At 47.2% G+C, this 15,323-nt stretch overlaps 1 protein-coding gene across 5 annotated transcripts in view; it reads left to right on the top strand.

Annotated features, from left to right (window-relative positions):
- LOC121281050 (rho GTPase-activating protein 26-like) overlaps positions 1 to 15,323 on the top strand; it is a 256,436-nt gene that overhangs the window by 163,112 nt on the left and 78,001 nt on the right. For all 5 annotated transcript variants that reach the window (XM_041193653.1, XM_041193651.1, XM_041193652.1 and 2 more), the window contains exon 15: positions 14,417 to 14,495. In XM_041193653.1, coding sequence (XP_041049587.1) covers positions 14,417 to 14,495 — 79 coding nt within the window. The remainder of the gene's footprint in view (positions 1 to 14,416; positions 14,496 to 15,323) is intronic.

Here is a 15,323-nt window from a genome sequence, read left to right as displayed (position 1 = left end):
CCTGCCCTTTTTTCTCCCGAACTCCTGCCCTTTTTTCTCCCGAACTCCTGCCCTTTTATCTCCCGAACTCCTGCGCTTTTATCTCCCGAACTCCTGCGCTTTTATCTCCCGAACTCCTGCGCTTTTATCTCCCGAACTCCTGCCCTTTTATCTCCCGAACTCCTGCGCTTTTATCTCCCGAACTCCTGCGCTTTTATCTCCCGAACTCCTGCGCTTTTATCTCCCGAACTCCTGCGCTTTTATCTCCCGAACTCCTGCCCTTTTATCTCCCGAACTCCTGCCCTTTTATCTCCCGAACTCCTGCCCTTTTATCTCCCGAACTCCTGCCCTTTTATCTCCCGAACTCCTGCCCTTTTTTCTCCCGAACTCCTGCCCTTTTTTCTCCCGAACTCCTGCCCTTTTTTCTCCCGAACTCTTGCCCTTTTTTCTCCCGAACTCTTGCCCTTTTTTCTCCCGAACTCTTGCCCTTTTTTCTCCCGAACTCTTGCCCTTTTTTCTCCCGAACTCTTGCCCTTTTTTCTCCCGAACTCTTGCCCTTTTTTCTCCCGAACTTTTGCTCTTTTATCTCCCGAACTATCCCGGTTTTATCTCCTGAACTATCCCGGTTTAATCTCCTGAACTCTTGTTGTTTTATCTCCTGAACTATCCTTGTTTTAACTCCTGAAATCTCACGGCTTTATCCCCTGAAATCTCTCACTGTTTTATCACCCGAACTCTCACTGTTTTATCTCCCTGAACTCTTGCTCTTAAGGGGATAAGCCACGTAGAAAATTATTTTATTTGGCCCTACTTAATAAACCTTACCAAAAGTACCGTTCCCATTTCATTCTAAACCTTATGAATAGAATAAACTTTAAACACTTACTAGATATTCACCACTTACTAGATACTCACCAAACAGCTGGCTTCTTTTCCAACCAATCAAATTGCTTCTTTATTCTGACGTCATAATTTTTTTTTCACCCGTCTTTCAAACTCAGCGAGGGTCAGCTCAGAGCAGCTGACAGGTCCACCTCTCCGACTGCTCTTCCCTAAGGTGAGTAATTTAAGCCACACTCCCCAGGATGTATCTGTTCTTTCCCCACTCCGTGTATCTCTCGCAGGTCCGCCTCACTGACTGCTCTTCCCAAAGGTGAGTGTTGTAGGCTGCGCTCCCTGGGCTGTATTTATTCTCTCCCTGTTCTGTGTATCTCCCGCAAGTCTGCCTCTCCGACTGCTCTTCCTGAAGGTGAGTGATTTGTGAGAGATTCCTAGGGCAGCAAATTCTGGAACCAACCAGAGAGCAGGTTATATTAGGTTTGGTATTGCATAATGTCACCAGATTAATTAATGACCTCAGAGTGAAGGCACCCCGAGGTAGCAGCGACCACAGTATGATTGAATTTTGCATCGAGTTTGAAAGGGAGAAGAGCGGACCTTAAAACAAGTATTTTAAACTTAAATTAGGACAACTATGTGGGCATGAAAGCTGAGCTAGCTGAAGTGAACTGGGATACTAGGCTAGGGAATAGATCAATAGAGAAGCAGTGGCAGACATTTAAGGGGATATTCCTGAATACTCAGGAGGGAAGACCACCATCTGTGGTTAACTAAAGAAATTAAGGAAATTATCAAACCTAAGGATAAAACATATAACTGCGCAAAGATGAATGGCAGGTCAGATGATTGATCAGAATATAAAGTACGGCAGAGAATGACTAAAAGGTTAATCAGAAGAAATAAACTAGAGTATGAGAGGAAGCTAGCTATAAATGTAAAATCGGATAGCAAGAGTTTCTACAGGTATTTAAAAAGGAAAAGAGTAACTAAACGGAGTGTTGTCCTCTAGAGAGTGAGAATGGGGAGTTAATAGTAGATAATAAGGAAATAATGGATTGAATGAACAATTTTGCTTCTGTCTTCACTACAGAGGACACAAAAAACATTCCAGTAATAGCTGTAAATCAGGAGGTGGAAGGGAAAGGGGAAATTACAATCACTAGGGAAGCAGTACTGAGCAAACTGATGGAGCTGGGGGCTGGCAAGTATCTGGGTCCTGATGGACTTCATCCTCGGCTCTTAAAAGAGGTAGCTAATGAGGTAGTAGATGTGTTGGTGTTAATGTTCCAAAATTCCCTAGATTCTGGAAAGGTTTCAACAGACTGGAAAGTAACACATGTAACCCCTCTAATCAAGAAGGGAGGGAGGCAGAAAACGGGAAACTAAAGGCCAGTTATCTCGACATTTGTCTTGGGGAAGGTGGTAGAATTGATCATTAAGGAGGTTATAGCTGGGCATTTAGAGAAACTCAAGACAATCGGGAAGAGTCAGCATAGTTTTGTGAAAGGGAATTCATGTTTGACCAATTTATTGGAGTTCTTTGAAGGAGTAACATGCACTGTGGATAAAGGGGAGCCTGTCGACATACTGTACTTGGATTTCCAGAAGGCATTTGATAAGGTGCTACATTAAAAGTTATTGTGGAAAAGAAATGCTCATGGTGTAGGGGGTAACCTATTAGCATGGATGGAAGATTGGCTGGCTGGCAGAAAACGGAGAGTATGCATAAATGGGTCTTTTTCTTATTGGCAGGATATGACGAGTGGAGTTCTGCAGGGGTATGTGTTGGGGCCTTAACTTTTTACAATTTATATCAATGACTTAGGTGAGGGATGTGAAGGTATGATAGCTAAATTTGCAGATGACGCAAAGCTAGGCAGATAAGTATGTTGTGAAGAGGCCATAAGGAGGTTTCAGATAGGTTGAGTGAGAGGGCAAAAATATGGTAATGGAGTAATGTAGGAAAATGTGAAGTTGGTCACTTTGGCAGGAAGAATATAAAAGCAAAGTATTACTCAAATGAAGAATGGCTGCAGAATTCTGAGCTGCGGAGGGATCTAGGTGTTCGAGTGCATGAGTTGCAAAAAGTTAATATGCAGGTATGGCAAATAATTGAGAAGGTTAATGGAATGCTATCCTTTATTACGCGAGGAATTGAACATATAAGTAAGGATGTTATGCTTCAGTTATACAGGCTATTGGTAAGACAACATCTCAAATATTGTGTGCAGTTTTGGTCTCCTTATTTAAGGAAGGATGTAAATGCATTGGAGGTGGCTCAGAGGAAGTTTACTAGATTGACACCTGGAATGAGCGGGTTGTCTTATGTGGAAAGGTTAGACAGACTGGGCTTTAGAAGAATGAGGGGTGACTTGATATAAGATCCTGAATGGTATTGACAAGGTGGACGTGGAAAGGATGTTTGCTCTTGTGGGTGAGTCCAGAACCATGGGGCACTTTGGATCTCTCTGCCTCAGAAGGTGGTGGAGGCGGGGTCACTGAATATTTTTAAGACGAAGGTAGATACATTCTTCATAGGCAAGGGAATCTAAGCTTATCAGGGGTAGATGGGAATGTGGAATTTGAAACACAAACAAATCAGCCATGATCTTATTGAATGGCGGAGCAGGCTTGGATAGCTGAATGGCCTACTTCTGCTCGTATTTCATATGTTCACGACCCTCGAATGAAAATACAACTCTAAATGTCTCAAATGGCTATTCAGTTAGCCCTGTTCAAGAGAACAACTCACACATCTTTGCTGAACATTCAACCTATTCAGGAGCTCCCATCTAGATTGTGAAATCTTTATTGGCATCACCAAAAATATCCACATTAAAAGTTTGGATACTAAGTTGGAACAGTTGCTTAATTAGTGGTGAAATAACAAAGATGTTGTTCCAGCTGTCCTTACTTATTTGAAGTATTTGTGATCCTGGTCCAGGATATCAACAAGCTAATTTAAGAATTAATGTAATAGTCATAGCAGCTTATTACCTACTTTTGATAGAGAAGTTGGCAAACATCTCATTTCATGTGCTAGTGAACCACAAAGGAAGAAATTACATAAAATTTGTATTTAAAGATGTTGAAGTGAATGACAAAGCTGATTCTGAATATTAGGAATTGAAGTTGCAAGCAAAGCTTAATGTAGTTTTGCTTGAAGCGTGAAGATATTGAGCTAATTTAATTGAGCTAAGATGAATCAAAAAAATTTTCTTCAAGTCAAACAGCTCAAATATTGGGGGTGGGGTGAAGTACAAAATTAGATACGAGGATTGTACAATTTGGATTAGTGGTCCAGATTTTACTGGAGTAGGACATATAATGGCATATGCTGTTAGTCAGACTTAGTGTGGAATCGTCCCAGATTTGCTTTAAGTGCAGTAGTGGGTGGGTGATGTTTTACCCGCCAGCCACAATAGCAGCTTTTTACGCCATATCGTCCCAAACCCGCCACATTAATTATGTATTCCCGGCAAGCACGCCGATTCCATGGCCGGCAGACTCTCATTCGCCTGCCATACCATCATCTTGCTGCTTCATCACACTGGGCATCATATTTAAAGTGCAACCTCGCACACAGTGCTCTTAGTGCTTCCAGCTCATGACTGCTGCAAAGAAACCATGGCCCTGAAAGGCAAAAAGATTGTAGTCCCTAGGTTCAATGACACGACCCTCAACGCCACTTGGACGTATTGGAGGCTCTCTGGGATGTCCTCCACCCCCGCTCTGGCCGCAGGATGAGCAGCAACATCATCAATCCGGGAGGAGTGGCAGCGGTGGTCAGCGCCAACACCCTGCAAAAGAGGGCAAGCCTCCCAGTGCCGCAAGAGGGTGAATGGTCTCCTCTGTTCCGCCAAGGTAATTCACTCTTCTCATCACTCTCAACTCTCTCACTTTCAAACCCATCACACATCCATAGAGCCCCCACTCACTGCCAGTTCAAGAGACCATTCACTCTTTCACATAAACCTTCATTGTCCTCATCCCGTTCATGGAACCACTCACCCACCCACACATGCCAGGCATATTTATCATCTGGCCTGGCAGGCATCCTGCTTAGACTCTCTCCATCTCCATTTATGTAGGACAAGCTGGCACGCAACAAGAGGGAGAGGTCGCTTGCCGGTAAAGGAACGACTGAAATCAAGGTCCTCACGGACCTTGGCATCCAGCAGGCTGGCGAAGATCTGGACCATTCCTGTGTTGACGGTGAGATTGGCGGTGCTCTACCAAGTGGATTCAGCAGTGCAACATCCATCAGAGAACCATACTGTGACTGATGGGTTCTGTTTCACAGAATACTGCCATGCGCTAATTATCTCTCCTTGTTTTTGTAGACACATCTGCCAAACAGCCAACGGAGTCCACTCAGGGCCTCCAGTCAAGCCTTGAAGAAACCTCTGGAGGTATCTGAAGGCACCCTACTTGAAGTCCCATCACAGCATTCACCCACACCCTCCACCAGTGCAGAGACACACACCTTGGTGGAACCTAGCTTTAGAGAAGCCTCGGGATCACAATATGGTGAGCACATCGCATTTTCTGATCCACAGCAGGTGGCGGCAGGGAGTTCCCAGGTGCCTGGCACTCTGAAGCCTGCTGCCTGGCACTCAGAAGCCTGCTGGAGGCCAGAAATTTTCTGAATTCAAGTCAGATGACAAGGTTTTGGACTCGGTCGTGTCTCAGTTGCTGGAGCTGCAAAGGCAAGCTCGGGAACATCAAGAAGGGATGTCCGCTGCACTCCTCCATCGTGCTTTGCAATCTGAGGAGCCCATCTGTCTTCAAACTGAGCTGATAGCACCGGCATGCCAATGCACCGAGATCAATATTGGGAGGATGGCGGTTGTCATGGAGACCTTGGTCCAGGACATCACTCCTGCCTTGGTGTGTGGGCTGAACTCGATCACTGACGCCATAGTTGGCCTCAAACAATGTGTACGTGAGAGGGGTGCAGGGCAGCTCTATCTCACTCCAGCTTCCCCTTATCCTCATGGAGTCAGCTAGGAGCCCTTGGGCACCTGCAGGGAGGAGGATCAACGGGTGCACAGCACCCATCCACCCAGATGGCTCTGTGAGTGTACAGCCCATTCGAATTCCTCTTCTGTGACCCCGGCAGCTCCACTTGCAGCTCCGCAGCTTGAGGAGGGTGCCACTGCCACACAGCAGGCCCCCGAAAGCAGGCCAGGGCACTCCAAGTCGTGACCCTCCAGAGGATGCATGTAAAAGTCATCACAGATGAGGCATAGCAGTCAGCAGGCTGCCTCCACCTCCGCTGTGGATATTCAGGGAGCACCAAGACGTAGCGGTAGGGTTAGGAAGTTTATGAAGGTGTAACTCTTTCGAGTACAAACACGTTTCCATCTGTTTCAGATGAAGTTACATTGTTTCATAGTTTGCCATTGTGAGATTTGAACTCTTGATCTTGGGGTTACAAACCCAGTACCATAACCACTTGGCTATTTAGGCCAAGCCAAACCGTTTCTATCTGTTTCAGATGAAGTTACATTGTTTCATAGTTTGCCATTGTGAGATTTGAACTCTTGATCTTAGGGTTACAAACCCAGTACCATAACCACTTGGCTATTTAGGCCAAGCTTTATGAAAGTGTAACTCTTTTGAGTTAAAACCAATAAAACCAAATTAACAATATTGGGATAAATCAGGCACAGCCCCTAAGTCAGGTCAGCTGTAAAACCAAGAACAAAGTTTAAAGGAAACTTACAAACTTTAAATCAAAATGTGATTAAAGGGGTCAACAAAACACCCCAGTCCCTGCGGTGCCCACCGGGCACGGAAGGCCTCGAGAGTGCCAGCAGACACCGCGTGCTCCCTCTCCAGGGACATCCGGCCGCGAACGTAGCCACGGAAGAGGGATAAACAATCGGGCGGGACTCCCCCGTCGATCGCCCGCTGCCTGGACCTGTTAATGGCCAACTTGGCCAGGCCCAGGAGCAGGTTCACGAGGAGGTCCTCCTCCTTCCCGACCCTCTTCCGCACCGGGTGCCCATAGATCTGGAGCGTGGGGCTGAAGTGCAAACAAAACATCAGTGAAAGGTTTTTCAAATAACTAAAAAGGGAGTGCAGCCTACCACACCCTTTATATGCATGGTCCACGGACTCCACAAGACTGCAAAAAGGGCATGTGTCCTGAGAGTCCGTGAACCTATGCATCCTCCTATTATAGGGGAATGCTGCATGCAACACCCTCCAACCCAGGTCCCTGATAGAAAGGGGGAGGACACCTCCGTAGAGGGCCTCCCATCGGGGGCCTCCGCCGCCGGACAGTAACAAGGCACGCCAGGGCGTGTCCGGGCAGCGGACAAGGGCGAGAAAATGGAAGGTGTGCAGCAGCAGTCCGTACAAAAAGCTCCTCTTTGCCGTGCCAAAAGGCACGGAGAGTATGTCCCCGAGGCGGCTCATATTGCGGGGCACCAACACCCGAGGGAGGGTTCGGGGCTTGGGGCCAATGTGGAATTCCGTCCGAACAGGGGAACGATCAGACGGAAGACCACTGTGCACCTGGGCCACCTCAAGACCTAAAATTACATCGGGTCCAAGCACGACCATTCTCAGGTCTTGGATGGCATCGGCTGCGACCTGGACGCTCACAGACGCGCGACACGCCAACTCCTGCGGGAGCATCCAGCCCAGTCCTCCGCCACCCAGCACGTCCCCGATCCTAGTCACCCCTGTGGCCACAGCCCTCCTCTCCACCAACCACTGAAAGGGACGGAGGGGCGGATTCCTGAGCAGCGGCTCTCTGACGATAGCCGCTACTCCTGACGGGGGAGAGCTGCGTCGCGAGGTGACCATATTCCAGACTTTGATCAGGTCCTGGTAAAAGACGGGCAATGCCTGCAAGGAGCCACCGAGGCCCCTCTGTTCTATAAACAGGAGCTGCACGTCATAATTCAGGCCGTGCACCTGACGGAAGAAATATGTCGTCAGGGCACACCACCTAGGAGGAGGCTCAACGTAGAGGTATCGCTGCAGGATCTGAAGGCGGAAAGTCGCCACCTGTGTGCGTAGGCACACTAGCGCCTGACCACCCTCCCTAAGCGGGAGACTCAGAACCTCAGCAGCGACCCAGTGCAATCTTTTGTCCCAGAAGAAATCGACTAACAATTTCTGGATTCTTGTGACAAAGTCCGAGGGAGGGATCAAAGTGACCAGCCGAAACCACAACAGCTGGTTTATGACCAGAACTTGACCTCGGTATGATAGCACTTGGAGCAGTCCTGTCCAGCGCCGCAGGCGAGCGGTGACTTTTGTCTCCAGTTCCTGCCAGTTTGCCGGCCAGGATTCCTCAGCAGGGCAGAGATGGACCCCCAGGTAGAGGAGGCTGGTCCTGCTCCAGGTGAAAGGCCTGAGCTCCTCGGGTAGGGGATCCATCTGCCACTGACCGACCAGGAGTCCAGAACATTTACCCCAGTTGATCCTGGCAGAAGAAGCGGCAGAGTAGACCTCCTGGCACTCGCGCATCCTCCGCAGGTCAGCCGGGTCACTAAACATAAGGAGCACGTCATCGGCGAAGATGTAACTCTTTTTGAGTACAAACCCGCTTCCATCTGTTTCAGATGAAGTTACATTGTTTCATAGTTTGCCATTGTGAGATTTGAACTCTTGATCTTGGGGTTAAAAAACCCAGTACCATAACCACTTGGCTATTTAGGCCAAGCTTTATGAAGGTGTAACTCTTTCGAGTCAAACCCATTTCCATCTGTTTCAGATGAAGTTACATTTTTTCATGGTTTGCCATTGTGAGATTTGAACTCTTGATCTTGAGGTTACAAGCCCAGTACCATAACCACTTGGCTATTTAGGCCAAGCTTTATGAAGGTGTAACTCTTTCGAGTACAAACATGTTTCCATCTGTTTCAGATGACGTTACATTGTTTCATAGTTTGCCATTGTGAGATTTGAACTCTTGATCCTGGGCTTACAAACCCAGTACCATAACCACTTGGCTATTTAGGCCTTTATGAAGGTGTAACTCTTTCGAGTACAAACCCGTTTCCATCTGTTTCAGATGAAGTTACATTGTTTCATAGTTTGCCATTGTGAGATTTGAACTCTTGGTTAAGAAGGTGTAACTCTTTCGAGTACAAACCTGTTTCCATCTGTTTCAGATGAAGTTACATTGTTTCATAGTTTGCCATTGTGAGATTTGAACTCTTGGTTAAGAAGGTGTAACTCTTTCGAGTTCAAACCAATAAAACCAAATTAACAAAATTGGGATAAATCAGGCACAGCCCCTAATTCAGTTCAGCTGTAAAACCAAGAACAAAGTTTAAAGGAAACTTACAAACTTTAAATCAAAATGTGATTAAAGGGGTCAACAAAACACCCCAGTCCCCGCAGTGCCCACCGGGCACGGAAGGCCTCGAGAGTGCCAGCAGACACCGCGTGCTCCCTCTCCAGGGACATCCGGCCGCGAACGTAGCCGCGGAAGAGGGACAGACAATCGGGCGGGACTCCCCCGTCGATCGCCCGCTGCCTGGACCTGTTAATGGCCAACTTGGCCAGGCCCAGGAGCAGGTTCACGAGGAGGTCCTCCTCCTTCCTGACCCCCTTCCGCACCGGGTGCCCATAGATCAGGAGCGTGGGGCTGAAGTGCAAACAAAACATCAGTGAAAGGTTTTTCAAATAACTAAAAAGGGAGTGCAGCCTACCACACCCTTTATATGCATGGTCCACGGACTCCACAAGACCGCAAAAAGGGCATGTGTCCTGAGAGTCCGTGAACCTATGCATCCTCCTATTATAGGGGGATGCTGCATGCAACACCCTCCAACCCAGGTCCCCGATAGAAAGGGGGAGGACACCTCCGTAGGGGGCCTCCCATCGGAGGCCTCCGCCGCCGGACAGCAACAAGGCACGCCAGGGCGTGTCCGGGCGGCGGACAAGGGCGAGAAAATGGAAGGTGTGCAGCAGCAGTCTGTACAAAAAGCTCCTCTTTGCTGTGCCAAATGGCACAGAGGGCATGTCCCCGAGGCGGCTCATATTGCGGGGCACTAGCACCCGAGGGAGGGTTCGGGGCTTGGGGCCAATGTGGAATTCTGTCCGAACAGGGGAACCCCTCAGACGGAAGACCACTGTGCACCTGGGCCACCTCAAGACCTAAAATTACATCGGGTCCGAGCACAATCGTTCTCAGGTCTTGGATGGCATCGGCTGCGACCTGGACACTCACAGACGCGCGACGCGCCAACTCCTGCGGGAGCATCCAGCCCAGTCCTCCGCCACCCAGCACGTCCCCGATCCTAGTCACCCCTGCGGCCACAGCCCTCCTCTCCGCCAACCACTGAAAGGGACGGAGGGGCGGATTCCTGAGCAGCGGCTCTCTGACGATAGCTGTTTCTCCTGACCGGGGAGAGCTGTGTCGCGAGGCGACCATGTTCCAGACTTTGATCAGGTCCTGGTAAAAGACGGGCAACGCCTGCAAGGAGCCACCGAGGCCCCTCTGTTCTATAAACAAGAGCTGCACGTCATAATTCAGGCCGTGCACCTGACGGAAGAAATATGTTGTCAGGGCACACCATCTAGGAGGAGGCTCGACATAGAGGTATCACTGCAGGGTCTGAAGGCGGAAAGTCGCCACCTGTGTGCGTAGGCACTTTCAGATCTGCAGTTACTTCCTGTAACTCTTTAGAGCACAAACACATTTCCATCTGTTTCAGATGAAGTTACATTGTTTCATAGTTTGCCATTGTGAGATTTGAACTCTTGATCTTGGGGTTACAAGCCCAGTACCATAACCACTTGGCTATTTAGGCCTTTATGAAGGTGTAACTCTTTCGAGTACAAACCCGTTTCCATCTGTTTCAGATGAAGTTACATTGTTTTGCCATTGTGAGATTTGAACTCTTGATCTTGGGGTTACAAACCCAGTACCATAACCACTTGGCTATTCAGGCCAAGCCTTTATGAAGGTGTAGCTCTTTCGAGTGCATGGTCAACTGCTATCAGCTCTTTTGAGTACAAACCCATTTCCATCTGTTTCAGATGAAGTTACATTGTTTCATAGTTTGCCATTGTGAGAGTTGAACTCTTGATCTTGGGGTTACAAACCCAGTACCATAACCACTTGGCTATTCAGGCCAAGCCTTTATGAAGGTGTAACTCTTTCGAGTACAAACCCATTTCCATCTGTTTCAGATGAAGTTACATTGTTTCATAGTTTGCCATTGTGAGAGTTGAACTCTTGATCTTGGGGTTACAAACCCAGTACCATAACCACTTGGCTATTCAGGCCAAGCCTTTATGAAGGTGTAGTTGCACAGCCTGGGCATGGGTGTTAATCACTTTACATAATGTTCATTATTGTCAATGAACTCCCAAGAATATCTCCCTGCCTATGGTTCCTTGTTCTGATGCGCAGTGTTCGTGTCACTCAGATGTGAAACCTTTCTGCACAAGTTAAAGGCAGGTGTCTCAGTCCAGCGCCTCTTCCCCATACTTTGTGCAGCCTTCAGACCAAAGTGGTGGTCCAGCCTCACAGTCCCTGGACACATTACCGATGCCTGCACCTCGACGGTGCTTGTCATTGTTGCCAGAACGTCATGGTCGCAGAGTTCCGTCATTCTCTCTTTTTGTTCTCAGCACCTTTAACGTGCGGCTGGCCCCATCTCTTCAGCATCTGTGTCCAGTGATGCTGTGCACCTGAAGGGGTCAGGTGCTGAAGGCGGACAAAGAATCAGAAGATTTTAAAGTTCCTTGGCTGCGTCTCTATGGTACGACCCTGATCACAGAGCGCAAGGAAGCTGCCCTCTGCCAGACAGTAGTCAGCCATTCTCAGAGTCTATGTGAAGATCTATGGAATGTCCTCACTGCATGCAATCGAGTGACTATTAGAGCCTCTACTGAGTCTCCATGACAGGAATATTATCACAGAGGATATGTGCGCTGCCATAAGCCGGACTGGAGACAAATGTTCACAGATATAATGTGAGGATCTTATGGTGTCTCCTCACTGCATAGCATTATCATCCTCCACAAATCTAGCGGCACTGAGGGCCTCTTAGGCGTGCTTCCCTCATCTGGCCAGTGCGAGGGTCTCATCACAGCCTTCATTGCCTTCGAGGACCTCCTCATCCTCATCCCCGTCAATATCCTCCTCATCAGAGGAGAACTCCAGCTCCTCCATTTCCTTCTCAGCCAGTTCCTCTCCCTGTTGCAGCACCAGGTTGTTAAGGGCGCAGAAGGCGGCGATGATGTGTGACACCCTCTGACGATATTGTAGTGCTTTACCAGACTGGCTCAGGCACCAGAACCTCACTTTCAGCATCCCGATGATTTGCTCCACCGAGCTGCGGCGGCATGAGCCTCATTTATGTCTTCAATCTGCTGCAGCCTGAGGCTGCCACATGGGTGTCATTGGCCACGTGCTCTGTGGGAAACCCCTGTTCCTGAGGAGCCATTCCTGCAGCCTCTGTGCACCCAGAAGACGTCAAGGATCTGTGACCTGTGAATGTAGGAGTCATGCACACTCCCTGAAAACTGTGCGTAGACCTGTAGGATGTGTTTGTAGTAGTTGCACACCAGCTGCACATTCTGTGAATGGAATCCCTTGCGTTGACATAGTTGACCACGTGTGGCGACAGAGATCTGAGAGTGAGTGCAGTCGATGGCACCCTACAGCTGTGAGAAACCCGAGATCTGGGTTAATCCAATCGGTCTTGCATTCTGGCTGTCCTGGTCTCGGGCAAAATGCACAAAGTTGTGTGCCCTTGCGAAGATGGCATCAATGTCCTCATGGATGCATTTGTGGGTGGAGGCTTGTGATATTCCACAGAGGTCACCTGTGGAGTCCTGAAAGGAGCCACAGGCGTAGAAATTGAGCGCCACTGTCACTCTTACAGCCACTGGGAGTGAATGCCTTCTATATTCATGTCACGCCAGATCTTGCAGTAGCTGGCAGATGTGACCGACCAGTTCTCTAGACATGCACAGTCTTCGGTGGCACTGGTTCTTGGTCATCTGCAGGAATGAGAGGTGGCGACTATAGACCCTGTGTCTAGCTAGGTGCCGACCAGCGACAGCTCGCAGTGGCTCTTCGGTGGCATTTTCGGTAGTCCCAGCCACCCCTTCTTCCAGAGGGTCCTGCTGCTCCCTCTGTGCAGCCAGGCACCTCCATCGCTCTCTTCTCTGTCGTCTTCACTCTTAACGCCACGAGGCATGCAGCTAGTTCACCAGGCTCCATGATCCTGACGTGTTCCTCTTGCAGGATGAAAGAGACGTGTGGGTTAGCATGAGTGTACTAAGAAACTCTCTTGGTTAGGTCTGAAGGCCTCTTAACACATCCCGAAGAGTACTGGCCACCGCTTGGATGGCCAGAGAAAGGTGCACTGCATGGCTGCCCAAAAGCCCCCTTCCTCCGCCCCACTCCACCTGACCGATTGGCAGCAACTTTGCCCATTGGACTGCATGATGTGCTCTCAGCTCAGGTGCAGGCATTCTCCTAACCCGCACTGCAAGGATGCAATGTTAGCTTGAACCATGGGGAGACTGGTCCAAACCGGTGACATTGCAAGGAATAGTGAGTGCCTCCACCAGTGATTGCTCCATGGCGAGGATTAGGAAGGAGATTATACAACTGGCCAGCCATCATCGGGTTGAGCAGACGATTGCAAACTGGTTTCACAATGTCACGAAACCGATTTTAGGCCATCTCGCTATATTGTCCATTCATGCCACCAAACACACCCGACGCCAGTGGGCATGGACAATTCCGCCCTTAGCATTGCACGTTTAGCTTTTTCAAAGTTGTGTGTGGTAGGTTGCTGAAAATGCAAGCTGATAACGGCATTGCAAGGGAAACAGGGCATCTGGGACCTGAATGAATAAAATAAGCAGCTATGTATCTCTTTTTAATAAATCAGATTGAAAGATGTGAAGTTAATAGAAAACCAACGGAGAAGGGAATGTTAATTAGACTGAGTGAATTCAATATCAAATCAGAGAAAGAGAAATAGTGAGGGAAAGAAAATTTAAAGATGGAAAGGAAAAGTAGAATATAAAAGTTTTATGTTTGACATTTAAATTCTCCAATCATTAGTGCTTTAAGGAATGAGATTGCACTATTAGTTAATTTTCAGAGCCAGAGAGATTGGGGGCTGGAAACAATTAACACTTGTTATTAACAGAGTACTTGCACTTGTAATGACTATCTTAACTTTCTGTTATTTTGTATCTACCATGAAAATACAATCCATTCATAACGGCCATTATATTTCATAGTGAGGCAGGCAGAAAAATCCCTTTTTACGAGTTTAAAGGCGTAGCAGCATAACTCCGTCAGCAACTTTTGGGTATTGGCATTTAACTACACACTTATCTCTTACCTGAAGTTGCTGTACCATTTACACTTGAATAACTGATCGCTAGCATTATTTTGACAGCAAAATCTGGAGCTATAAATTCCTAAGGAAGGCCATTGAAATTACAGTTTTAATAGGTTCAAAGAACATTGCAGCAGAGAAAAGGCATTGAATGATGTGGTAAGGGTGACGGTTCAATCTTAGCAGAAAATGGCTTATTGGTATAGTGGCCTTTGCTTTTCTAACATTGTTGTGTTCCCTGTATTTAAAAGGAGCAGCTGATGTAGACCTGGAGACTTCAACTGAATGGGAGATAAAGACAATTACCAGCACACTTAAACATTACCTGAGGTAAGATCTTAAGGGGAAAACGGTCTTAATTTCCTTTTAACAAATCAGTAAATATGCACATAGATTTCATTCAGACTCTCTGAAAGTAGTTTTCAAAGTTTGAAAGTCTTTACGGGGAGGAGCGAAGAGAGGGAGTTGAAAATATTTATCACAAGTTACAAATGTATTAAGTGGCTGCAAATGTAGCACAAGACGGGTAAATGACGATGTGTCTGTTTGATCCTGAATCATTGGAGGTAGTTATATTATTTGGTAGTTTGAGAAATTCGTTTCTCATATCTGGATAGTTCTTTGCCCAGATTTTTGGTTACCTTGCTATTCTATATATTAAAAAAAGCTTGTCTGTTTCTCTTTATGATGTTTTGCTTTAGGAAATGCACTTGGTTTCCTTCTTTGTCATGCATGATACTAAGAATGGAGCAGCGGACACAGTAGAATTTTGCAAACTAATGTGATGCACACTGCTAAATTTAAAGTTTTTATCAGTTTCTCATCACCTAAATATTTCAACAATTCTGTGATCTTCAGAGCTGATTGGTGAAACATGGTGAAAAATATTAAAGCAGTCATTCAATCTTGACAGTTCACACCCTCTTTAAGAGGTAGAAGTGTCAGTTATGCATTAGCCATAGAACAAGAAGGTGCCTTAAGTTAAGATAAGGATGGCTGGGCGCATTTTGATTTGGGAGAAATAGCAATAAGTTGACAATTTAATTAATTTTCATATGCTTTATGAATAGCATAACTTGCAGACACTTGTTATGCACAAAATCGATTGTATTATATCAAAACATGGACCATCTGTTTGACTTGAAAAACTTGATGCAT

Source organism: Carcharodon carcharias, chromosome 8, assembly GCF_017639515.1.
Source record: "Carcharodon carcharias isolate sCarCar2 chromosome 8, sCarCar2.pri, whole genome shotgun sequence".
In the NCBI taxonomy this organism is placed as follows: Eukaryota; Metazoa; Chordata; class Chondrichthyes; order Lamniformes; family Lamnidae; genus Carcharodon; species Carcharodon carcharias.
Note: the sequence above shows the minus strand (reverse complement) of the source record. Positions and strands in the feature narration are given on the sequence as shown.